Source organism: Cetorhinus maximus, unplaced genomic scaffold (assembly GCF_964194155.1).
Source record: "Cetorhinus maximus unplaced genomic scaffold, sCetMax3.hap1.1 HAP1_SCAFFOLD_214, whole genome shotgun sequence".
In the NCBI taxonomy this organism is placed as follows: Eukaryota; Metazoa; Chordata; class Chondrichthyes; order Lamniformes; family Cetorhinidae; genus Cetorhinus; species Cetorhinus maximus.
In genome coordinates, this window is record NW_027596186.1 from 1 (window position 1) to 27,500 (window position 27,500).

A 27,500-nucleotide genomic window follows, 5' to 3' on the forward strand; every position below is an offset into this window, starting at 1 on the left:
GAAGAGGGGGGAGGGGGAAGAAGAGGGGGGAGGGGGAAGAAGAGGGGGGAGGGGGAAGAAGAGGGGGGAGGGGGAAGAAGAGGGGGAGGGGGAGGGGAGGGAAAAGAGGGGGTGAGCGGTGGGGGGGTGGTGAAAGGGGGAAGGGAGGAGGAGGGAAGGAGTGGGAGGGGAAGGGGAAGGGAGGAAGGGGGAGTGGGAAGGGAGAGAGGGGTGAGGGGGGGTGGGTGGGGGGAGGGGGGATGGGTGGGGGGAGGGGGGTTGGGGGGGAGGGGGAAGGGGTGTGGGAGGAAGGGGGAAAGGGGGCAAAGAGGGTGGGGATGGAGGGGTGGAAGATGGGGGAAGAGGGAATGGAAGGGGAAGGGGAGGTGGGAAGGGGGAAAGAGGGTGAAGAGGGGCGAGGGCAGGAAAGGGGGGCAGAAGTGGGAGGGTGAGAGAGGGTCGAGGAAGGGGGAGGGGAGAGTGTGGGGGGAGGGGAGTTGGGAGAGGGTAAAGGGAGGGAGGGGGGAGAGGGAGGGGGAAAGAAGGAGGAAGAGGGGGTACGAAAGAGGGAAGGAGAGAGTGGGGGGGGAAGAAGGATGGGGGGAGAGAGGGGAGAGAGGGAGGGGGAGGGTGGGAAGGTGGGGGGAGAGGAGAAGGTGGGAGGGGGAGAGGAGAAGGTGGGAGGGGGAGAGGGGAAGGTGGGGGGGGGAGAGGGGAAGGTGGGGGGGGGAGAGGGGAAGGTCGGAGGGGGAGAGGGGGAGGGGGGGGGGGGGAGAGGGAGAGGGGGAGGGGGGGAGGGGGAGGATAGGAGGGGGAGAGAGGGGAGGGTGGGAGGGGCAGAGTGGGGGGGAGGGTGGGAGGGGCAGAGGGGGAGGGAGGGAGCGGGAGGGGGGGAGGTGGGGGGGAGAGAGAGAGGGTGGGGGGAGGGGAGAGAGGGTGGGTGGGTGGGGGGGGAGGAGAGGCGAGGGTGGGGGGGGAGAGAGAGGGGAGGGTGGGGGGGGAGAGGGTGAGGGTGGGAGGGGGAGAGAGGGTGGGTGGGGGGGAGAGAGAGGGGAGGGTGGGGGGGGAGAGGGGGAGGGTTGGGGGGGAGAGGGAGGGAGGGGGGGAGAGAGGGAGGGAGGGGGGGAGAGAGGGAGGGAGTGGGGGGGTGAGGGGGTTAGGGACAGGAGGGAGCAGGAGGAGGGAGGGGGGAAAGCAGGAAGGGAGAGGGGGAGGGATGGAGGGGAGGGAGATTGGGCGAGAAAGGGAGGGCTGGACTGAAGGGAGTGAGGAAGGGGGGCGAGGGAGGGAAGGCGTGAGTGAGGGAGAGGGAGAGGGAGAGGGGTGGAGGGGAAAGGGGTGGAGAGAGGGAGGGGGACAGTGGGGAAGGGGGTGAGGGGGGAAGGGAGGGAAGGTGGAAGGAGAGGGACCAAGGGGGCGGGAGAGGGGGGAAGGAGGAGGGGGAAGGAGGGAGGGAGGAAGATGGGCAGAGAGTGCCAAAGGAGGAAGGATGGGGAAAGAGGGGGAGGGAGTCATGGAAGGCAGTAGGTTGGAGGGAGGGGTGACAGTGGAGTACAGAGAGAGGGTGTGGGAGGGGTAGGGGAGGAGAGGGAGAGGGAGGAGGGTGAGAGGAGGGAAGGAGACTAGATGGCGGGAGAGGGGGAGGGAGAGAAGCGGGTTGGGAGGTAGGGAGGGGTAGAGAGGGGTGGAGGGTGGGTGAGGGAGCGAGGGGGGAATGAAGGGAGAGTGGGGAGGGAAAGGGGGGAGATTGGGGGGAGGGATGGGGAGAGAGGGGGAGCGAGGAAGGGATGGAGAGAGGGAGGGAGGGTTTGGGAGTGGGCGGAGAGAGGAAGGAGGGGGAAGGAGAGGAAGAAAGGGGGGAGCAAGGGGTAGAAAGGGGGGGAAGAGGGGCTGAGAGGGAGGGAGCAGTAGAGAGAGAGGGAGGGAGGTAGGGGTAGAGAGGGAGGCTGAGAGGGGTGAGAGGGAAGCAAAAGGAGGGAGGGGTGAGAGGGTGGGAAGGGGAGGGGGGAGGGACAGAGGGAGCGAGGGGAGGGACAGAGAGGGAGCGAGGGGAGGGACCAGGGTAGGATGGCGCTGAGCGAGGGAGTGGAGGGAGAGATAGTGTATGGAGAGAGCGAGGGAGATAGATTGGGGAGAGGGAGTGGAGGACAGAAGGGGGAGGGGCAGGTGAGAGATGGGGAGGGGGTGGGAGAGAGAGGGTGGGTGTGAGGGGAGAGGGAGCAGTTGGGGGTGCGGGGGGAGAGAGAGTGGGGTAGGGGAGGGAGAGAGAGAGAAGAGGTGCGGAGGTCAGTAGGGGAGGGGGAGAGATAGGGTGAGGAGAAGGGGAGAGAGAGAGAGGGGGAAGGGCAGCAGATGGAGGAGGGGGTGCAGGGGAGGGGAAGAGGGAGTGGGAGGGGAAGAGGGAGGAGGAGGAGGGGGATGAGAAGAGATGGGAGAGGGGAGGAGTAGGAGAGAGGGGGAATTGGGAGGGGAGGGGGAGGGTGAGAGGGGGTGGAGGGAGAGGGGAGAAGGGAAAGGGGAGCAGGAGAGAGGGGGAGGGGGTGCAGGGGAGGGTGAGAGAGGGGGAGGGGGTGCAGGGGAGGGTGAGAGAGGGAGGTGGTGCAGGGGAGGGGGAGGAGAAGAGGGAGGAAGAGGAGGGGAGGAGGAGAGAGAGGAGATTGGGAGGGTGAGAGAGGGTGGAGTGGAGGGAGTGAGAGGGAGAGATGTGTGAAAGGGGGAGGGTGAGGGGGAGAGATGGTGAGGGAGACAATGGGAGTGGGGAGGGAGGCGGAGGGGATTAGAGGGGGAGGGGAGCACGAGGGGAGGGGGAGGGGGAGAGACAAGTGGAATTATTTCATAGAGCTAAACCTTCTATCATCACCCTTTTAATTCAGAGAAGGACAGAAAGTGGGAAGGTGGCTATTCAGAGAAGAGGAGTAGGTGAAAATTCCCAGGAAGTTTTTTCTCAGACTAAAAAGGAAGGTGCTGAGGGTAGGAGTGACATTCAAAAATTGAGGTGTTTTCATTGTAATAAAGTTGGACACAAAGTCAGAGTGTTGGAAATTACAGGGAAAATCTGTTGGAATTATTGGAGTGCAGAAAAGTTGTGGAAGTAAAAGTACTGTGGGTTCTGAGGTTCAGGCACAGGAAAAACCAGTGGTTTGTGTCCAGGTAGAACAGGAAGAGTCAGTGATAGGTAAAAAAGTGGGAATGTGTGTGGTATTGGGCGCTTTGCCCGGGTCGGTTGAAATCTATGTTGTTTTACTGCTGCCTTAATGGAGATGAAACTGGGAGTCAGGTTAATTGGGGGAGCTAGGAGTTATCATAGTAGCAATTTGTAGACCTATGTATGTGCTTAAAATCATTTCTTTTATTAGTAAACGTTTAATTTAGTTCTGTAAAAAGTCTCTAAGACTCAATGACCTTGCTACTATTGAATTCAAGGCACACATCTCGAAATAAAAATACAAATTGCAAGGAAGGTAATGGCACCTGTTCCAAGTTCCCTCTGGGATTTGAGCAGCTCAGCGTTTGCTATCTGCTGTGCCAAAACACCAACTCATAAACCAGCCATTCAAAATATTGTTAACAATGGATTCAGATGTTGGAGTCTAGAGCTAATCTCTCCCCTTGTGTTCAACAGGAACTGGTGTGCCTATGTAGTGACACGGGTGGTGTCCTGTGCTATAGAGGATGGCATAGCAACATACATCAAACCAGAGTATCAGCCCTGTGGATGGGGGCAGCTGCAGTGTCCACGGACAGTGATGTGAGTATTTGGGTTACAGTGCCAGTGGACAGTGATGTGAGTATTTGGGTTACAGTGCCAGTGGACAGTGATGTGAGTATTTGGGTTACAGTGTCCGCCAACAGTGATGTGAGTATTTGGGTTACAGTGTCCGCCAACAGTGATGTGAGTATTTGGGTTACAGTGCCAGTGGACAGTGATGTGAGTATTTGGGGTACAGTGCCTTTGGGCAATGATGTGAGTATTTGGGGTACAGTGCCTTTGAGCAATTATGTGAATATTTGGGGTACAGTGCCTTTGGGCAATGATGTGAATATTTGGGGTACAGTGCCAGCGGACAGTGATGTAAGTATTTGGGGTACAGTGCCAGTGGACAGTGATGTGAGTAATTGGGGTACAGTGCCTTTGGGCAATGATGTGAGTATTTGGGGTACAGTGCCTTTGGGCAATGATGTGAGTATTTGGGGTACAGTGCCTTTGGGCAATGATGTGAGTATTTGGGTTACAGTGCCAGTGGACAGTGATTTAAGTATTTGGGGTACAGTGCCAGTGGACAGTGATGTGAGTATTTGGGGTACAGTGCCAGTGGACAGTGATGTGAGTATTTGGGATACAGTGCCAGTGGACAGTGATGTGAGTATTTGGGGTATAGTGCCTGTGGACAGTGATGTTAGTATTTTGGTTACAGTGCCTGTGGACAGTGATGTGAGTAATTGGGGTACAGTGCCATTGGACAATGATGTGAGTATTTGGGGTACAGTGCCTTTGGGCAATGATGTGAGTATTTGGGGTACAGTGTCAGCGGACAGTGATGTGAGTATATGGGGTACAGTGCTAGCGGACAATGATGTGAGTATTTGGGGTACAGTGCCAGCGGACAATGATATGAGTATTTGGGGTACAGTGCCAGCGGACAATGATGTGAGTATTTGGGGTACAGTGCCTGTGGACAGTGATGTGAGTATTTGGGGTACAGTGCCTTTGGGCAATGATGTGAGTATTTGGGTTACAGTGCCAGCGGACAATGATGTGAGTATTTGGGGCACAGTGCCAGTGGACAGTGATGTCAGTATTTGGGGTACAGTGCCAGCAGACAGTGATGTGAGTATTTGGGGTACAGTGCCTGTGGACAGTGATGTGAGTATTTGGGGTACAGTGCAAGTGGACAGTGATGTGAGTATTTGGGGTACAGTGCCTTTGGGCAATGATGTGAATATTTGGGGTACAGTGCCTTTGGGCAATGATGTGAATATTTGGGGTACAGTGCCTTTGGGCAATGATGTGAGTATTTGGGGTACAGTGCCTGTGGACATTGATGTGATTATTTGGGGCACAGTGCCTGTGGACAGTGATGTGAGTATTTGGGGTACAGTGCCTTTGGGCAATGATGTGAATATTTGGGGTACAGTGCCTTTGGGCAATGATGTGAGTATTTGGGTTACAGTGCCAGCGGACAATGATGTGAGTATCTGGGGTACAGTGCCAGCGGACAGTGATGTGAGTATTTGGGGTACAGTGCCAGTGCACATTGATGTGAGTATTTGGGGTACAGTGCCTTTGGGCAATGATGTGAGTATTTGGGGTACAGTACCAGCGGACAGTGATGTGAGTATTTGGGGTACGGTGCCTTTGGGCAATGATGTGAGTATTTCGGTTACAGTGCCAGTGGACAGTGATGTGAGTATTTGGGTTACAGTGCCTTTGGGCAATGATGTGAGTATTTGGGGTACAGTGCCAGTGGACAGTGATGTGAGTATTTGGGGTACAGTGCCAGTGGACAGTGATGTGAGTATTTGGGGTACAGTGCCAGTGGACAGTGATGTGAGTATTCGGGTTACAGTGCCTTTGGGCAATGAAGTGAGTATTTGAGGTACAGTGCCTGTGGACAGTGATGTGAGTATTTGGGTTACAGTGCCAGTGGACAATGATGTGAGTATTTGGGGTACAGTGCCTTTGGGCAATGATGTGAGTATTTGGGGTACAGTGTCAGCGGACAATGGTGTATTTGGGGTACAGTGCCTGTGGACAGTGATGTGAGTATTTGGGGTACAGTGCCAGTGGACAGTGATGTGAGTATTTGGGGTGCAGTGCCTGTGGACAGTGATGTGAGTATTTGGGTTACAGTGCCTGTGGACAGTGATCTGAGTATTTGGTGTACAGTGCCAGCGGACAGTGATGTGAGAATTTGGGGTACAGTGCCAGCAGACAATGATGTGAGTATTTGGGGTACAGTGCCTGTGGACAGTGATGTGAGTATTTGGGTTACAGTGCCTGTGGACAGTGATGTGAGTATTTGGTGTACAGTGCCAGCGGACAGTGATGTGAGAATTTGGGGTACAGTGCCATCAGACAATGATGTGAGTATTTGGGGTACAGTGCCAGCGGACAATGATGTGAGTATTTGGGGTACAGTGCCTGTGGACAGTGATGTCAGTACTTGGGGTACAGTGCCTGTGGACAGTGATGTGAGTATTTGGGTTACAGTGCCAGTGGACAATGATGTGAGTATTTGGGGTACAGTGCCTTTGGGCAATGTTGTGAGTATTTGGGGTACAGTGTCAGCGGACAATGATGTGAGTATTTGGGGTACAGTGCCAGTGGACAGTGATGTGAGTATTTGGGTTACAGTGCCAGTGGACAGTGATGTGAGTATTTGGGTTACAGTGCCTTTGGGCAATGATGTGAGTATTTGGGTTACAGTGCCTTTGGGCAATGATGTCAGTATTTGGGGTACAGTGCCAGCCGACAGTGATGTGAGTATTTGGGGTACAGTGCCTGTGGACAGTGATGTGAGTATTTGGGGTACAGTGCCAGTGGACAGTGATGTGAGTATTTGGGGTACAGTGCCTGTGGACAGTGATGTGAGTATTTGGGTTACAGTGCCTGTGGACAGTGATGTGAGTATTTGGTGTACAGTGCCAGCGGACAGTGATGTGAGAATTTGGGGTACAGTGCCAGCAGACAATGATGTGAGTATTTGGGGTACAGTGCCAGCGGACAATGATGTGAGTATTTGGGGTACAGTGCCTGTGGACAGTGATGAGAGTATTTGGGGTACAGTGCCAGTGGACAGTGATGTGAGTATTTGGGGTACAGTGCCTGTGGGCAGTGATGTGAGTATTTGGGGTACAGTACCAGTGGACAGTGATGTGAGTATTTGGGGTACAGTGCCAGCGGACAGTGATGTGAGTATTTGGGTTACAGTGCCTGTGGACAGTGATGTGAGTATTTGGGGCACAGTGCCAGCGGACAGTGATGTGAGTATTTGGGGCACAGTGCCTGTGGACAGTGATGTGAGTATTTGGGTTACAGTGCCTTTGGGCAATGATGTGAGTATTTGGGGTACAGTGCCTGTGGACAGTGATGTGAGTATTTGGGTTACAGTGCCAGTGGACAGTGATGTGAGTATTTGGGGTGCAGTGCCAGCGGAAAATGATGTGAGAATTTGGGGTACAGTGCCAGTGGACAGTGATGTGAGTATTTGGGGTACAGTGCCTTTTGGCAATGATGTGAGTATTTGGGTTACAGTGCCAGTGGACAGTGGTGTGAGTATTTGAGGTACAGTGCCTTTGGGCAATGATGTGAGTATTTGGGGTACAGTGCCTGTGGACAGTGATGTGAGTAATTGGGGTACAGTGCCAGTGGACAGTGATGTGAGTATTTGGGGTACAGTGCCTTTGGGCTATGATGTGAGTATTTGGGGTCCTGTGCCGGCGGACAGTGATGTGAGTATTTGGGGTACAGTGCCTTTGGGCAATGATGTGAGTATTTGGGGTACAGTGCCAGTGGACAGTGATGTGAGTATTTGGGGTACAGTGCCAGCGGACAGTGATGTGAGTAATTGGGGTACAGTGCCTTTGGGCAATGATGTAAAGTATTTGGGGTACAGTGCCTTTGGGCAATGATGTGAGTATTTGGGGTACAGTGCCTTTGGGCAATGATGTGAGTATTTGGGGTACAGTGCCTTTGGGCAATGATGTGAGTATTTTGGGTACAGTGCCTTTGGGCAATGATGTGAGTATTTGGGTTACAGTGCCAGTGGACAGTGATTTAAGTATTTGGGGTACAGTGCCAGTGGACAGTGATGTGAGTAATTGGGGTACAGCGCCTTTGGGCAATGATGTGAGTATTTGGGGTACAGTGCCTTTGGGCAATGATGTGAGTATTTGGGGTACAGTGCCTTTGGGCAATGATGTGAGTATTTGGGTTACAGTGCCAGTGGACAGTGATTTAAGTATTTGGGGTACAGTGCCAGTGGACTGTGATGTGAGTATTTGGGGTACAGTGCCAGTGGACAGTGATGTGAGTATTTGGGATACAGTGCCAGTGGACAGTGATGTGAGTATTTGGGGTATAGTGCCTGTGGACAGTGATGTTAGTATTTTGGTTACAGTGCCTGTGGACAGTGATGTGAGTAATTGGGGTACAGTGCCATTGGACAATGATGTGAGTATTTGGGGTACAGTGCCTTTGGGCAATGATGTGAGTATTTGGGGTACAGTGTCAGCGGACAGTGATGTGAGTATATGGGGTACAGTGCTAGCGGACAATGATGTGAGTATTTGGGGTACAGTGCCAGCGGACAATGATATGAGTATTTGGGGTACAGTGCCAGCGGACAATGATGTGAGTATTTGGGGTACAGTGCCTGTGGACAGTGATGTGAGTATTTGGGGTACAGTGCCTGTGGGCAGTGATGTGAGTATTTGGGGTACAGTGCCAGTGGACAGTGATGTGAGTATTTGGGGTAATGTGCCTGTGGACAGTGATGTGAGTATTTGGGGTACAGTGCCAGTGGACAGTGATGTGAGTATTTGGGGTACAGTGCCAGTGGACAGTGATGTGAGTATTTGGGTTACAGTGCCTGTGGACCGTGATGTGAGTATTTGGGGCACAGTGCCAGCGGACAGTGATGTGAGTATTTGAGGCACAGTCCCTTTGGGCAATGATGTGAGTATTTGGGTTCCAGTGCCAGCGGACAATGATGTGAGTATTTGGGGTACAGTGCCAGTGGACAGTGATGTGAGTATTTTGGGTACAGTGCCTTTGGGCAATGATGTGAGTATTTGGGTTACAGTGCCAGTGGACAGTGATTTAAGTATTTGGGGTACAGTGCCAGTGGACAGTGATGTGAGTAATTGGGGTACAGTGCCTTTGGGCAATGATGTGAGTATTTGGGGTACAGTGCCTTTGGGCAATGATGTGAGTATTTGGGGTACAGTGCCTTTGGGCAATGATGTGAGTATTTGGGTTACAGTGCCAGTGGACAGTGATTTAAGTATTTGGGGTACAGTGCCAGTGGACAGTGATGTGAGTATTTGGGGTACAGTGCCAGTGGACAGTGATGTGAGTATTTGGGATACAGTGCCAGTGGACAGTGATGTGAGTATTTGGGGTATAGTGCCTGTGGACAGTGATGTTAGTATTTTGGTTACAGTGCCTGTGGACAGTGATGTGAGTAATTGGGGTACAGTGCCATTGGACAATGATGTGAGTATTTGGGGTACAGTGCCTTTGGGCAATGATGTGAGTATTTGGGGTACAGTGTCAGCGGACAGTGATGTGAGTATATGGGGTACAGTGCTAGCGGACAATGATGTGAGTATTTGGGGTACAGTGCTAGCGGACAATGATATGAGTATTTGGGGTACAGTGCCAGCGGACAATGATGTGAGTATTTGGGGTACAGTGCCTGTGGACAGTGATGTGAGTATTTGGGGTACAGTGCCTGTGGGCAGTGATGTGAGTATTTGGGGTACAGTGCCAGTGGACAGTGATGTGAGTATTTGGGGTAATGTGCCAGTGGACAGTGATGTGAGTATTTGGGGTACAGTGCCAGTGGACAGTGATGTGAGTATTTGGGGTACAGTGCCAGTGGACAGTGATGTGAGTATTTGGGTTACAGTGCCTGTGGACCGTGATGTGAGTATTTGGGGCACAGTGCCAGCGGACAGTGATGTGAGTATTTGGGGCACAGTCCCTTTGGGCAATGATGTGAGTATTTGGGTTACAGTGCCAGCGGACAATGATGTTAGTATTTGGGGTACAGTGCCAGTGGACAGTGATGTGAGTATTTGGGGTACAGTGCCAGTGGACAGTGATGTGAGTATTTGGGGTACAGTGCCTTTGGGCAATGATGTGAGTATTTGGGTTACAGTGCCAGTGGTCAGTGATGTGAATATTTGGGGTACAGTGCCAGTGGACAGTGCTGTAAGTATTTGGGGTACAGTGCCAGCGGACAGTGATGTGAGTATTTGGGGTACTGTGCCTTTGGGCAATGATGTGAGTATTTGGGGTACAGTGCCAGTGGACAGTGATGTGAGTGTTTGGGGTACAGTGCCAGCGGACAGTAATGTGAGTAATTGGGGTACAGTGCCAGTGGACAATGATGTGAGTATTTGGGATACAGTGCCAGCGGACAGTGATGTGAGTATTTGGGGTACAGTGCCAGTGGACAGTGATGTGAGTATTTGGGTTACAGTGCCTTTGGGCAATGATGTGAGTATTTGGGGTACAGTGCCTTTGGGCAAGGAAGTGAGTATTTGGGTTACAGTGCCTTTGGGCAATGATGTGAGTATTTGGGTTACAGTGCCAGTGGACAGTGATTTAAGTATTTGGGGTACAGTGCCAGTGGACAGTGATGTGAGTATTTGGGGTACAGTGCCTTTGGGCAATGATGTGAGTATTTGGGGTACAGTGCCTTTGGGCAATGATGTGAGTATTTGGGGTACAGTGCCTTTGGGCAATGATGTGAGTATTTGGGTTACAGTGCCAGCGGACAGTGATGTGAGTATTTGGGGCACAGTGCCTTTGGGCAATGATGTGAGTATTTGGGTTACAGTGCCAGTGGACAGTGATGTGAGTATTTGGGGTACAGTGCCTTTGGGCAATGATGTGAGTATTTGGGTTACAGTGCCAGCGGACAGTGATGTGAGTATTTGGGGCACAGTGCCTTTGGGCAATGATGTGAGTATTTGGGTTACAGTGCCAGCGGACAATGATGTGAGTATTTGGGGTACAGTGCCAGTGGACAGTGATGTGAGTATTTGGGGTACAGTGCCAGTGGACAGTGATGTGAGTATTTGGGGTACAGTGCCTTTGGGCAATGATGTGAGTATTTGGGTTACAGTGCCAGTGGACAGTGATGTGAGTATTTGGGGTACAGTGCCAGTGGACAGTGATGTAAGTATTTGGGGTACAGTGCCAGCGGACAGTGATGTGAGTATTTGGGGTACAGTGCCTTTGGGCAATGATGTGAGTATTTGGGGTACAGTGCCAGTGGACAGTGATGTGAGTATTTGGGATACAGTGCCAGTGGACAGTGATGTGAGTATTTGGGGGATAGTGCCTGTGGACAGTGATGTTAGTATTTTGGTTACAGTGCCTGTGGACAGTGATGTGAGTAATTGGGGTACAGTGCCATTGGACAATGATGTGAGTATTTGGGGTACAGTGCCTTTGGGCAATGATGTGAGTATTTGGGGTACAGTGTCAGCGGACAGTGATGTGAGTATATGGGGTACAGTGCTAGCGGACAATGATGTGAGTATTTGGGGTACAGTGCCTGTGGACAGTGATGTGAGTATTTGGGGTACAGTGCCTGTGGGCAGTGATGTGAGTATTTGGGGTACAGTTCCAGTGGACAGTGATGTGAGTATTTGGGGTAATGTGCCTGTGGACAGTGATGTGAGTATTTGTGGTACAGTGCCAGTGGACAGTGATGTGAGTATTTGGGGTACAGTGCCAGTGGACAGTGATGTGAGTATTTGGGTTACAGTGCCTGTGGACCGTGATGTGAGTATTTGGGGCACAGTGCCAGCGGACAGTGATGTGAGTATTTGGGGCACAGTGCCTTTGGGCAATGATGTGAGTATTTGGGTTACAGTGCCAGCGGACAATGATGTGAGTATTTGGGGTACAGTGCCAGTGGACAGTGATGTGAGTATTTGGGGTACAGTGCCAGTGGACAGTGATGTGAGTATTTGGGGTACAGTGCCTTTGGGCAATGATGTGAGTATTTGGGTTACAGTGCCAGCGGACAGTGATGTGAGTATTTGGGGCACAGTGCCTTTGGGCAATGATGTGAGTATTTGGGGTACAGTGCCAGTGGACAGTGATGTGAGTATTTGGGGTACAGTGCCAGTGGACAGTGATGTGAGTATTTGGGGTACAGTGCTTTTGGGCAATGATGTGAGTATTTGGGTTACAGTGCCAGTGGACAGTGATGTGAGTATTTGGGGTACAGTGCCAGTCGACAGTGATGTAAGTATTTGGGGTACAGTGCCAGCGGACAGTGATGTGAGTATTTGGGGTACAGTGCCTTTGGGCAATGATGTGAGTATTTGGGGTACAGTGCCAGTGGACAGTGATGTGAGTGTTTGGTGTACAGTGCCAGCGGACAGTGATGTGAGTAATTGGGGTACAGTGCCAGTGGACAGTGATGTGAGTATTTGGGGTACAGTGCCAGCGGACAGTGATGTGAGTATTTTGGGTACAGTGCCAGTGGACAGTGATGTGAGTATTTGGGTTACAGTGCCTTTGGGCAATGATGTGAGTATTTAGGGTACAGTGCCTTTCGGCAATGATGTGAGTATTTGGGTTACAGTGCCTTTGGGCAATGATGTGAGTATTTGGGGTACAGTGCCAGTGGACAGTGATTTAAGTATTTGGGGTGCAGTGCCATTGGACAGTGATGTGAGTATTTGGGGTACAGTGCCAGTGGACAGTGATGTGAGTATTTGGGGTACAGTGCCAGTGGACAGTGATGTGAGTATTTGGGTTACAGTGCCTTTGGGCAATGATGTGAATATTTGGGGTACAGTGCCAGTGGACAGTGATGTGAGTATTTGGGGTACAGTGCGAGCGGACAGTGATGTGAGTATTTGGGGTACAGTGCCAGTGGACAGTGATGTGAGTATTTGGGGTACAGTAGCAGTGGAAAGTGATGTGAGTATTTGGGGTACAGTGCTAACGGACAGTGATGTGATTGGCTGCAGGTATTGGTGGTGTAGTGGTAAAGTCACTGGACTCGTAATCCAGAGGCCCAGGGGACTTGACTTCAAATCCCACCACAGCAGTTGGTGGAATTTAAATTCAATTAATTAATCAGGAATTAAAAGCAATTGTCTTGAAAATCCATCTTTTGGGAAGGAAAATGGCTGTTAGGTGACTCCAGACCCTCAGCAATGTGTTGACTCCTAATGCCTTCTGGAACAGCTGAGCCGGCCACTCAGTTGTATCAAACTGTTAAACCAGATGGATCGCCCGGCATTGACCTAGGCACCAGAAATGACAACGGCAGTCCCAGCCTTGTTAACCCTGCGGAGCCCTCATTACTAACATCTAAGGGCTTGTGCCAAAATTGGGAGAGCTGTCTCACAGACTAGTCAAGTAACAGCCTGATACAGTCATCCTCACGGAATCAGACCTTACAGATAATGTCCCAGACACCACCATCACCATCCCTGGGTATGTCCTGTCCCACCAGAGGTGGGGGCACAGTGATATACAGTCGGGAAGGAGTTGCCCTGGGAGTCCTCAACATCGACTCTGGACCCCATAAAGTCTCATGGCATCAGGTCAAACATGGGCAAGGAAACCTGCTGATTGCCACGTACCTCCCTCCCTCAGCTGATGAATCAGTGCTCCTCCATGTTGAACACCACCTGGAGGAAGCACTGAGGGTGGCAAGGGCACAGATTGTACTCTGAGTGAGGGACTACAATGTCCATCACCCAGAGTGGCTCGGTAGCACCACTACTGACCGAGCTGGCCGAGCCCTAAATAACATCGCTGCTAGACTGGGTCTGCGGCAGGCGGTGAGGGAACCAACAAGAGGGAAAAACACACTTTTCCTCATCCTCACCAACCTGCCTGCCACAGATGCATCTGTCCATGGCAGTATCAGTAGGAGTGACCACCGCACAGTCATTGTGGAGATGAAGGCAGAATGTATTCTGAGTGAGGGACTTCAATGTCCATCACCAAGAGTGGCTCAGTAGCACCATTACTGACCGAGCTGACCGAGTCCTAAAGGACATAACTGCTAGACTGGGTCTGCGGCAGGCGGTGAGGGAACCAACAAGAGGGAAAAACACACTTTACCTCATCCTCACCAACCTGCCTGTCGCAGATACATCTGTCCATGACACATCGGTAGGAGTGACCACCAGATGAATCCCCATCTTCACACTGAGGAAACCTTCCATCGTGTTGTGTGGCACTACCACCGTGCTAAATGGGATAGATTTTGAACATATCTAGCCAATTAAGACTGGGTAACAATGAGGTGCTGTGGGTCATCAGCAGCAGCAGAATTGTACTCAAACACAATCTGTAACCTCATGGCCCGGCATATCCCCCACTCTACCATTACCATCAAGCCAGGGAGTCAGCCCTGTTTGAATGAAGAGTGCAGGAGGGCATGCCAGGAACAGCACCAGGCATACCTAAAAATGAGGTGTCAACCTGGTGAAGCTACAACAGGGATATACCTCCGTGCCAAACAGTGGAAGCAGCAAGCAATAGACAGGGCTAAATGGTTCTACAACTAATGGATCAGATCAAAGCTCTGCAGTCCTGCCACTTCCAGTCATGGTGGCTAAACAAATATCCCCATCTTCAATGATGGAGGAGCTCAGCATTTGCAAACATCTTCAGCCAGAGTAGATGATCCTCCTCCGGAGGTCCCCAGCATCAGAGACGCCAGTCTTCAGCCAATTCGATTGACTCCATATGATATCAAGAAATGACTGAACATAAGAAATAGGAGCAGGATTTGGCCATTCAGCCCTTTGAGCCTGCTCCGCCACTCAGTAAGATCATGGCTGATCTATTTCAACACTATTTTCCTGCACTATCTCCGTCTCCCTTGATGATTTTAATATGTAGAAATTTGTCGATCTCAGTCTTGAACATATTCAATGACTGAGCCTCCACACCCCTCTGGTGCAGAGATTTCCAAAGATTCACCACTCTCTGAGTGAAGAAATTCCTCCTCATTTCAGTCCTAAATGGTCTGCCTCTTATTCTGAGACTCTGTCCCCTGGCTCTAGACCTCCCCACCCCCAGCAGGGGAAACGCCCTTCCTACATCTACCCTGTCGGAGCCCTGTAAGAATTTTGTATGTTTGAATGAGATCATCTCTCATTCTTCTAAACTCCAGAGAATAAAGCCCAGTCTATTTAATCTTTCCTCATAGGACAATCCCTCCACCCCAGGAATTAATTTGTTGAACCTTCATTGCACTCCCTCTTTGGCAAATGTAATCCCACTATTTAAGAAAGGAGGGAGAGAGAAAATGAGGAACTACAGACCTGTTAGCCAGACATAAGTTGTAGGGAAAATGTTAGAGTCTAATAAAGGATGTGATAAAGGACACTTGGAAAATACGGTAGGATTGGGCAGAGTTAACATGAATTAACAAAATTAGAGCATATGGGACACCAAAACTGTACACAATACTCCAGGTGCGGTCTCACCAAGGCTCTATACAATTGCAATAAGATATCTTTACTCCTATACTCAAATCCTCTTGTAATAATGGCCAACATACCATCTGCCTCCTTAACTGCTTGCTGCACCTGCATGTTAGCTTTCAATGACTCGTGAACAAGGACATCCAAGTCTCTTTGAAGTTCAACACTTCCCAGCTTCTCACCATTTAAGAAATACTCTGTATTCCTGTCTTTTCTACCAAAGTGTGTAACTTAAAAGCACTGGATACAGCAAGGGCTCTGAGTCCTGACAACATTCCAGCAATCGTACTAAAGACTTGTGATCCAGAACTTGCCGTGCCCCTAGACAAGCTGTTCCAGTACAGCTACAACACTGGCATCTACCCGGCAATGTGGAAAATTGCCCAGGTATATCCTGTCCACAAAAAGCAGGACAAATCCAAACTGGCCAATTACCGTCCCATCAGTCTACTCTCCATTATCAGTGAAGTGATGGATGATGCCATCAACAGTGCTATCAAGCAGCACTCAGTCAGCAATAACCTGCTCATTGATGCTCAGTTTGGGTTCCGCCAGGGCCTCTCAGCTCCTGACCCCATTACAGCCTTGGTCCAAACATGGACAAAAGAGCTGAACTCCTGAGGTGAGATGAGAGTGACTGCCCTTGGCATCAGGGCAGCATTTCACCAAGTGTGACATCAAGGAGTCCTAGCAAAACTGGAGTAAATGGGAATCAGGGGGAAAACTCCACTGGTTGGAGTCATACCCAGCACAAAGGAAGATGGTTGTGGTTGCTGGAGGTCAGTCACCTCAGCTCCAGGACATCACTGCAGGAGTTCCTCAGTGTAGTGTCCTCGGCCCAACCATCTTCAGCTGCTTCATCAATGACCTTCCTTCCATCATAAGGTCAGAAGTGGGGATGTTCGCTGATGATTGCACAATGTTCAGCACTATTAGCGACTCCTCAGATACTGAAGCAGTCCATGTCCAAATGCAGCAAGACCTGGACAATATCCAGGTTTGGGTTGATAAGTGGCAAGTAACATTCACGTCACACATGTGTCAGGCAATGTCTATCTCCAACAAGAGAGATTCCAACCACCACCTCTTGACATTCAATGCATTACCATCACTGAATTCCCCACTATCAACACCCTGGGGGTTACCATTAGATTGAAAATATCATGTGATGGAATACTCTCCTCTTGCTTGGATGAGTGCAGCTCCAACAACACTCAAGAAACCCGACACCATTGAGGAAAAAGCAGCCCCGCTTGACTGGCACCCCATCCATCAATTTAAACATTCATTCGCTCCACCACCGATGCACAGTAGCAGCAGTGTGTGTATCATCTGCAAGATGCAGTGCAGGAATTCACCAAGGCTCCTTCAACAGCATCTTCCAAATCCACGACCACTACCATCTAGAAGGACAAGGGCAGCAGATAGATGGGAACACCACCACCTGGAAGTTCCCCTCCAAGTCACTCACCATCCTGACTTGGAAATATATCGCCGTTCCTTCACTGTCGCTGGGTCAAAGTCCTGGAACTCCCTCCCTAACAGCACTGTGGGTGTACCTACACCACATGGGCTGCAGCAGTTCAAGAAGGCAGCTCACCACCACCTTCTCAAGGGCAACTAGGGGTGGGCAATGCTGGCCTAGCCAGTGATGCCCACATCCTGTGAAAGGATAAGTAAAACCTGCCCATGGGCAGTGATGTGAATGTTTACCGTTACAGTGCCCACAGATGGTATACAATTTATTCTTTCATGGGATGTGGGCATCATTGACAAGTCCAGCATTTGTTGCCCATCCTTAATTGCCCATGAACTAAGGGGCTGGTTAGGCCAGTTCAGAGAGCAGTTGAGAATCAGCCACATTGCTATGGGTCTGGAGTCACATGTAGGCCAGACCAGGCACGGACGGCAGATTTCCTTCCCTAAAGACCTTAGTGAACCAGATGGGTTTTTACAACAATCGATGATAGTTTCACAGTCACCATTACTGAGACTAACTTTACAATTCCAACAGCTACTGAGGTGGGATTTGATCCCGTGTCCCCAGAACATTAGCCTGGGGCTCTGGATTACTGGTCTAGTGACAATACCGCTACATCACTGGTGATGTGAGTGTTTACAGTTATAGTGCCCACAGGCAGTGACAGTGTTTACAGTTACAGTGCCCAGGGACATTGTGTTTATATTTGCAGTGCCCAAGGACAGTGATGTTTGCAGTTACAGTGCCTGCTGATGGTAGCAATGTTTACAGTTACAGTGCTCACATGCAGTGTGTTTACAGTTACAGTGCTCACATGCAGTGTGTTTACAGTTACAGTGCTCACATGCAGTGTGTTTACAGTTACAGTGCTCACATGCAGTGTGTTTACAGTTACAGTGCTCACATGCAGTGTGTTTACAGTTACAGTGCTCACATGCAGTGTGTTTACAGTTACAGTGCTCACATGCAGTGTGTTTACAGTTACAGTGCTCACATGCAGTGTGTTTACAGTTACAGTGCTCACATGCAGTGTAGTTACAGTGCCCATGGACAGTGCCAGTGTTTAGAATTCCAGTGCACATGGGCAGTGATATGATTGTTTGGGCTACAGACAGTAATGAGTGTTTACGTTTACAATTTCCAGGGACAGTGCTAGCGTTTAGAGCTACAGTGTCCACGGATGGTGATGTGAGTGTTTACAGTTAAGAGTGCCCATATGTAGTGTAAAAGGTTAACAGAATGGATATGCTAATCTGTGGGATAAATGATGTGACACTGGCATCAGGCAGTTGTGTGCCAGGTATTGTAGGTTGCCCAGAGGGACGATGTGCCTTCCCGATAACTCACTCTGCACACACTGTAAATAAACCCTGGCACACCTTCAGATTTGCCTTGCTGCTGTCCTGGCCTGGCACCTTTTACAACATGGTAGTGGTGGCGGCACCAATTTATTCTATTGTTGGTGCCACATAACAAACACCCACAGTCTTACTTTGCCAAGATGCCTTATTGATCGTCCTGGCAACACACTCATCGTGGATGGGTAGCGATGGCAAAGCTGCAGGAAGTCACTGCCCCTTCCCCACTCGTTTTCAAACCTTGAAGACTCGCACGGAGATTGCTGCCATCAGAAATATCCACAACCAGTTCAGGCCGGTTCTTTCTCTTCTTTTGTGGAGCCACATTCGGTAATTCTGGTCAGGCTGAATCCACCAAAACAGAGCAAAGGGTGAGAAACTGCTCTGCGCTCATTCTGAAATGTGTGCGCTGTAACGCGAGGGAACTGCACATTGGCAGGGCTGCCCAGCTTGTGGTGCTGAGTGTTTCAAATTTGGTAGGACAGGACATTTCCAGAGTTTCTACTTCATTAGAGAATCTAAAAAGCCAGACACACGATGATGCCATCAGCAATTAACATCTCTCTCATGCTTCCTAGGCAAAGGCTGTCAGTATTCCCAGGACTCCTAGTACATCAGTTTAGAGGTCAGAGCGTTCCCAACATGTTTCATACTTGACACAGGTAAAGGAGTATCTGTACTGACTGATCTCCTCACATGGCTCTGCACAATCCCTCTTCAGCCTTCCCCTCTCAAACTCCAAGGGCAGATCAGCGCCTCATTGTGTCAAAAGGGCTGACAGATCATGGAAACCCCTACTTGGCAGGAACATGCATGTACAATTAGGCATCATACAAACACTCAATGAGATTCTTCCATCCGACACCAGGGTCACATTCTGTCAGGAATTCCCATGACTTTTTCACAGGCCAGGGAAGCTGAAAGCTGAATATCATATTTCTCTATTCCCAGATGCTCTGCCAGCCTGTCTGCTCACCCCTAGAAGAGTACCACGCCTCTTATTGCTGAAGGTTAAGGAGGAACCTGACCATATGTTACACAGGGGCTTTATTTTCCTGATCACACAATCAACCCACTGGTGTTGTGGCCTGGCCATCGTTGCCAAGCCTAATGGCCACCCCCAGCACAGTGTAGATCTTATGCAGCTTAGTAAAACCGTGCAACAGGAAGTCCACTCGATGCTGTCGGTAGAAACTCACCAATAGCATCCTTTTTATGAAACTCTATGCGAACAGTGGCTTTTGGTAAATACCCCTCGACAAGGGATCGAGGCACCTGATGACCTTTATTACACCCTTTGTTTGGTTTTACTTTAACCACATTCCTCTCAGCACATCGTCTGCCTCCAATGTACCAGATCAACAATCCTTGGGGGCAAACAAAGTGTTATCTGCCATCTGGACAAATCTGCATTCATAGTTCTACAGGAGCTGTACATGACCATAGGGTAAGGAATGTCCACCAATGTGGTAGTGCAGTAGATCCTCAGAAAACAAAGGCCATCACTGACTTTCCCCAACCAACAGCATTTCCTGGGGATGGTAAACCAGGTGGGAGAGCTTATCCCTAACTTGGCCCACAATGGTTCTGGGGCCTTTCATTCCATTAAAGCTTGCCCAGCCTCCTCAGACGTCCTGGTGCACTCTGATCCCGTGTTGCCTGTGGTCCTTACACCGATGCTACCTCTATGGGCCTCAGTGGTAATTCTCATCCAGTTGCAAAAGAACTGTGATAGGAAACCTGTCCATTTTGCTTCGAGAGTTCTCACAGACACTGAACAAATGTATGTGACTATTGAGGAAGAGGCACTGGTGGTTATGTGGGCTGTCGAAAGCTTTTCTGATTGCCTGATAGGGCTGCCCTTCCAGATGGAAACCCCTGATAATCTCTATGAAATTGAGGAGTGTTGTTACAATGCCTATCTGTATTCAACGATTTCACCTCCAGTTCATGTGGTGCCAAAACACAGCAGCCTGTGTTGCAGGCAAGTCACAAACCACGGCTGATGCTCTCTCCAGAGCCCCATCGACCACACTGTTGCACTCAATTGGTGTCAGAAGAGGAAGTGTTTTTCTCCACTGGTCAGAAGCCTCCTGCGCATATTTGCCATGAAGCTCCATGATGTTTGAGGCGCCCAAAAAGAGGATGCCAAATGTGTTAAAGCGTGGGAGCTCGGTCTCCAAATGCAGCCCTACTGATCACCTTATCTGTAAATACTATGATCAATGAGCCCATTTGGCCATTGTAAGCAGCCTCCTAGTTTACAACCATCGTTTAATTGTCGGGGAGGCAATGGCATAGTGGAATTGTCTAGTAACCCACAGACCCTGGGTAATGATCTGGGGACCTGGATTTGAATTTCACCACAAATTAAATCTGGAATTAAAAGTCTAATGATAACCATGAAACCATTGTCGATTGTTATAAAAGCCCATCTGATTCACTAATGTTGTTTAGGGAAGGAAATCTGTCGTCTTCACCTCAACTGGCCTACATATGACTCCAGACCCACAGCAATCTGGTTGACTCTGAAATGGCCGGGCAAGCCCCTCAGTTGTAACAAACCACTACAAAGTCACAAAAAAGGAATGAAACTGGACGGACAACCCGGCATCGACCTAGGCACCGGAAACGACAATGGAAATCTCAGCCCTGTTGACCCTGCAAAATCCTCCTTACTAACATCTGGGGGCTAGTGCCAAAATTGGGAGAGCTGTCTCACAGACTAGTCAAGCAACAGCTTGACATAGTCATCCTCACGGAATCATACCTTACAGATAATGTCCCAGACACCACCATCACCATCCCTGGGTATGTCCTGTCCCGCCAGAGGTGGGGGCACAGTGATATACAGTCAGGAAGGAGTTGCCCTGGGAGTCCTCAACATTGACTCTGGACCCAATGAAGTCTCATGGCATCAGGTCAAACATGGGCAAGGAAACCTGCTGATTGCCACGTACCTCCCTCCCTCAGCTGATGAATTAGTGCTCCTACATGTTGAACACCGCTTGGAGGAAGCACTGAGGGTGGCAAGGGCACAGAATGTACTCTGAGTGAGGGACTTCAATGTCCATCACCAAGAGTGGCTCGGTAGCACCACTACTGACCGAGCTGGCCGAGCCCTAAATGACATAGCTGCTAGACTGGGTCTGCGGCAGGCGGTGAGGGAACCAACAAGAGGGAAAAACACACTTGACCTCATCCTCACCAACCTGCCTGCCACAGATGCATCTGTCCATGGCAGTATCGGTAGGAGTGACCACCGCACAGTCATTGTGGAGATGAAGTCCCGCCTTCACATTGAGAATACCCTCCATCGTGTTGTGTGGCATTACCCCTGTGCTAAATGGGATGGATTTCGAACAGATCTAGCAACTCAAGACTGGGCATCCATGAGGTGCTGTGGGCCATCAGCAGCAGCAGAATTGTACTTGAACACAATCTGTAACCTCATGACCAGGCATATCCCCCACTCTACCATTGCCATCAAGCCAGGGGATCAACCCTGGTTCAGTGAAGAGTGCAGGAGGGCATGCCAGGAGTAGCACCAGGCATACCTAAAAATGAGGTGTCAACCTGGTGAAGCTATAACACAGGACTACTTGTGTGCCAAACAACATAAGCAGCAAGTGATAGACAGAGCTAAGTGATCCCACAACCAACGGATCAGGTCTAAGCTCTGCAGTCCTGTCACATCCAGTTGTGAATGATGGTGGACAATTAAACAAGTCACTGGAGGAGGAGACTCCACAAATATCCCCATCCTCAATGGTGGAGGACCCAGCACATCAGTGCAAAAGATAAGGCTGAAGTGTTTGCTACAATCTTCAGCCAGAAGTGCCGGGTGGATGATCCATCTCAGCCTCCTCCGGAGGTCCCCAGCATCACAGATGCCAGTCTTCAGCTAATTTGATTCGCTCCACGTGATATCAAGAAACAATTGAAGGCACTGGATACTGCAAAGGCTATAGGCCCTGACAATATTCTGGCAATAATACTGAAGACTTGTGCTCCAGAACTTGCTGTGCCCCTAGCCAAGCTGTTCCAGTACAGCTACAACACTGACATCTACCCAGCAATGTGAAAAATTGCCCAGGTATGTCCTGTACACAAAAAGCAGGACAAATCCAACCCGGCCAATTACCGCCCCATCAGTCTACTCTCGATCATCAGTGAAGTGATGAAAGGGGTCATCAACAGTGCTATCAAGTGGCACTTGCTTAGCAATAACCTGCTCACTGACGCCCAGTTTGGGTTCCGCCAGGGTCACTGCCCTTGATATCAAGGCAGCATTTGACCGAGTGTGGCATCAAGGAGCCCTAGCAAAACTGGAGTCAATGGGAATCAGGGGAAAACTCTCCACTGGTTGGGGTCATACCCAGCACAAAGGAAGATGGTTGTGGTTGTTGGAGGTCAGTCGTCTCAGCTCCAGGACATCACTGCAGGAGTTCCTCAGGATAGTGTCCTCGTCCTGACCGTCTTCAGCTGCTTCATTAATGACCTTCGTTCCATCATAAGGTCAGAAGTGGGGATGTTCGCTGATGATTGTATAATGTTCAGCACCATTCGTGACTCCTCAGATACTGAAGCAGTCCATGTCCAAATGCAGCAAGACCTGGACAGTATCCAGGCCCGGGGCTGTAAAGTGGCAAGTAACATTCGCGCCACACAAGTGCCAGGCAATGACCATCTCCAACAAGAGTGAATCCAACCATCGCCCCTTGACATTCAACGGCATTACCATCACTGAATCCACCACTATCTACATCCTGGGGGTTACCATTGACCAGAAACTGAACTGCACCAGCCATATAAATACTGTGGCTACAAGAGCAGGTCAGAGGCTAGGAATCGTGCGACATTTAACTCACCTCCTGACTCCGCAAAAGGTGATGTGAGTGTTTATGGTTAGTTTCCACGGACAGTGATGTGAGTGTTTACGGTTACAGTTTCCATGGACAGTGATGAGTGTTTACGGTTACAGTTTCCACGGACAGTGATGTGAGTGTTTACGGTTACAGTTTCCACGGACAGTGATGTGAGTGTTTATGGTCAGTTTCCACGGACAGTGATGTGAGTGTTTACGGTTACAGTTTCTACGGACAGTGATGTGAGTGTTTACGGTTACAGTTTACACGGACAGTGCTGTGAGTGTTTACGGTTACAGTTTCCACGGACAGCGATGTGAGTGTTTACGGTTACAGTTTCCACGGACAGTGATGTGAATGTTTACGGCTACAGTTTCCACGGACAGTGATGTGAGTGTTTACGGTTACAGTTTCCACGGACAGTGATGTGAGTGTTTATGGTCAGTTTCCACGGACAGTGATGTGAGTGTTTACGGTTACAGTTTCCACGGACAGTGATGTGAGTGTTTACGGTTACAGTTTCCACGGACAGTGATGTGAGTGTTTACGGTTACAGTTTCCATGGACAGTGATGTGAGTGTTTACGGTTACAGTTTCCACGGACAGTGATGTGAGTGTTTATGGTCAGTTTCCACGGACAGTGATGTGAGTGTTTACGGTTACAGTTTCCACGGACAGTGATGTGAGTGTTTACGGTTACAGTTTCCACGGACAGTGATGTGAGTGTTTATGGTCAGTTTCCACGGACAGTGATGTGAGTGTTTACGGTTACAGTTTCCACGGACAGTGATGTGAGTGTTTACGGTTACAGTTTCCACGGACAGTGATGTGAGTGTTTACGGTTACAGTTTCCATGGACAGTGATGTGAGTGTTTACGGTTACAGTTTCCACGGACAGTGATGTGAGTGTTTATGGTCAGTTTCCACGGACAGTGATGTGAGTGTTTATGGTCAGTTTCCACGGACAGTGATGTGAGTGTTTACGGTTACAGTTTCCACAGACAGTGATGTGAGTGTTTACGGTTACAGTTTCCATGGACAGTGATGTGAGTGTTTACGGTTACAGTTTCCACGGACAGTGATATGAGTGACTACTGGTATTGACCTGGCTTCTGAGGTCATGTTGAGGCTGAGTAAGGTTTATTTTGATTTGGTTCCTGGTTCTTTGTGTGAGTTAATTTCATGAGTACATCCGTGCTGAAATTGTTCTTTCCTGAATTGTCCCTTGCAGTTATCGTTCCTTCATGAAACCTCGATACAAGATTGCCTACAAAATGGTTACGGAAATGGAATGGAGGTGTTGCCATGGTTACTCAGGAGATGACTGTTCAATGGGTCCAGCAGGGCAGACTGAAGTTGTGTCTCCTAGACCACGACAGCCTCATCCATCTGGGACAAGACAATCAGCAGGGTCACCAGCTGAAGGTAAGTGAACATGTTAGTGACAATTCGGGACTGGTCTGCACTGATCCTTGGGGTTCATCGATCCCATCTACATCCCCAAGCCAAGGACAGCTTGATTCTTATCATTTTGTTTTTCATAATTCCTGGTGACTCCCAGTTCACTCAAATGCTTCCGGTGTCTTTATATTTCATGCTTTTACAGGCAGAACAGATTCCGATAAATCCCATCAGATGGAAGAGAAGATTCAAAAATTGAGCCAGGAAATTCACAACCTTCAGTCCACCATTAGGGGAATGAATGAGAAATTCCAGGAGGAAATGCAGAAGGCAATTGAGCTGGCAATGAACGGGAGGCAGCCAGCTGATGCAGCATCCCACCCTGACATGAAGGAGACTATCAATGAGATTCAGAGAAAGCTCAATCAGATCGACAACAGAGTAAAGGAGCATGATGATGAGATTGACCTCTTAAACACAATCAAACCAGCTGGAACTGCTGGGGGCCAGTCAGAGACTGGCCAGAAATGGTCGGACCTGAAGGGAGAGCTTGTGAGAGAGGTGGAGCGCCGGGTACAGAATTCATGTTTCTCCTGTCGAGCGGACATTGAACTTCTCCGACAGCAGCAGAAGGAAGATGCGCAGAGACTGCGAGAACTGGGCAGAATATTCAATGCCACTGAGCAACATAATCGGCATCTAATAGAAAGTATTCATAAGCACATAAGTGGGATGCCTGGATCTGAGGCAAACCCTTGCTGTGGGGAAATAGACAACACAAAAGCAAAGGTGGAGGATGTGGAGCGGAAGCTTACGTCTCTATCGGATGTGGTGGGGGCTTTGAATCAGAGGTTGGACCAGCAGCTTCTTCACTCATCCTCGGGTATCTCTCCGTGGAATGACCAGTTCCATAAACAGCTCCAACATATTGAACAAAGATTGAACTTAACTGAGAAAAATATTGAAAAGCGTCTCATGTCACATCTCAAAAATCTGAGGCATGAATTTGGGGACAGGATCAATGGAAATGAGGAGAGAGTCAACACAGTGGTATCTATTCTGGGCAATGGTACAGCCTTTAATGATTGGGTCCGAGACACAGTCACTGGTTTAGGTGAAGACATTACAAAGTTGAAGAATATTGTGGGACGGGATGGAGAAAACCTGTTGTCGGTGGTGTCCAGTGTGCATGAGCTGGAATCCAAGGTGCATGTAGCTGTCAGTGGCTGTGCTGAAATCTGTAGCTCTCCCCATGTCACTGTGACCGATGATGGCCAAAATACCTCTGAGATCTTGGACATTTTAACAAAACTGCAGAGGAAGATTTTGAAGGATGAGGTTCATATTCAAAACATTGGGTCAAGCATACGTAACCTCACTATGGAAGGCAATTCATTCAAGAACATGCTGCAACAGTTTAGGCAGGAGGTCAAACAGCTACGGTCAATGATGCATTCTAATGAGGAACAAGTGGACCAAATTAGCTCCAACCTCAGGGATTTGGAGAGCAAAGTACAAAGTTCCATTGAAAGCAGTTTGACGGTGTGCAACACCATTAAAGGTGAAGTCCTTCTGGGTAGGAATGAAACTGACAGACGAGTTAGCAAACTGACCGAGGAGTTCGACAAATTGAAGGAAAGAGTTGGTCATTCCGAGAATAATTGCAGCTTCATTTGCTCAACAATTCAGAAAGAATTAACCAGGTTAAAAGAGGGGCTTATGGACCCTGCCAAATATTATAAGGACCTGGTATTTAAAATAGAAACCTTCAATAAGACCCTCAACGGACTTGGAATATTTGGTGGCAATTTGGGTGTTGAACTTGGCTCGATGCACGGAGAGCTGAGAGATGTCATACTGACCTTCAATTCAATCAATAGCACCTTGAAGGTCCTTCAAGACTCTATCGATCAGCAAGGCCACAATACCGATATGCTGAACACAAGTTTCTCTGAAAGCACGAACAGATTGATTACAGATATCAGCAAGATCCAGGAAGAGATGATTGATCACATTGAAGGCACTAACAATAAGTTCATCAATTTCCAAAATGAGTTAGGAAAGTTCAGTAGCCACATGGTGGTGGAAATTGATGAATGCAGGGACTCCAATGAAGGACTTAGACAACGAGTGTCCAAACTGGAGAACATCTGCATCAAGTTGGATTCAGTTTCGCAGAGTCTGGAGAAAATCAAGGAGGGTTTAAATAGACATGTTTCCAGCCTGTGGAACTGCCAGCGGGAATTAAATACCACACTGCAGATGCACTCTGGGATGTTGCAAAATATCCAGGACAATCACCTGGGACTCCTGAAGCAGAAAATCACAACCCTGAATCAGTCTGTGGCTGACATATACACTGAAATTCACCATTTCACAAGTCAGGACTTCATTGGTGAGTAATACTGAATAATTGGAGAAAAACCTACTCACCTCCCTCTACAATGACCCCATCAAACACTCCCAGGACAGGTACAGCACGGGGTTAGATACAGAGTAAAGCTCCCTCTACACTGTCCCCATCAAACACTCCCAGGACAGGTACAGCACGGGGTTAGATACAGAGTAAAGCTCCCTCTACACTGTCCCCATCAAACACTCCCAGAACAGGTACAGCACGGGGTTAGATACAGAGTAAAGCTCCATCTACACTGTCCCCATCAAACACTCCCAGGGCAGGTACAGCACAGGGTTAGATACAGAGTAAAGCTCCCTCTACACTGTCCCCATCAAACACTCCCAGGACAGGTACAGCATGGGGTTAGATACAGAGTAAAGCTCCCTCTACACTGTCCCTATCAAACACTCCCAGGACAGGTACAGTATGGGGTTAGATACAGAGTAAAGCTCCCTCTACGCTGTCCCCATCAAACACTCCCAGGACAGGTACAGCACGGGGTTAGATACAGAGTAAAGCTCCTTCTACACTGTCACCATAAAACACTCCCAGGACAGGTACAGCACGGGGTTAGATACAGAGTAAAGCTCCCTCTACACTGTCCCCATCAAACACTCCCAGGACAGGTACAGCACAGGGTTAGATACAGAGTAAAGCTCCGTCTACACTGTCCCCATCAAACACTCCCAGGACAGGTACAGCACGGGGTTAGATACAGAGTAAATCTCCCTCTACACTGTCCCCATCAAACACTCCCAGGACAGGTACAGCACAGGGTTAGATACAGAGTAAAGCTCCCTCTACACTGTCCC

General features: G+C 49.5%; 1 protein-coding gene across 1 annotated transcript in view; it reads left to right on the forward strand.

Moving 5' to 3' along the window:
• Nucleotides 1-3,601: 3,601 nt before the first annotated feature.
• Nucleotides 3,602-27,500, forward strand: part of emilin1b (elastin microfibril interfacer 1b) — a gene marked incomplete at its 5' end in the record, with an annotated part of 50,270 nt that continues 26,371 nt past the window's right edge. Inside the window, 3 exons of the mRNA XM_078535027.1 lie at nucleotides 3,602-3,727; nucleotides 24,121-24,314; nucleotides 24,496-26,685. Of these exons, the coding sequence (XP_078391153.1) occupies nucleotides 3,602-3,727; nucleotides 24,121-24,314; nucleotides 24,496-26,685 (2,510 nt within the window). The remainder of the gene's footprint in view (nucleotides 3,728-24,120; nucleotides 24,315-24,495; nucleotides 26,686-27,500) is intronic.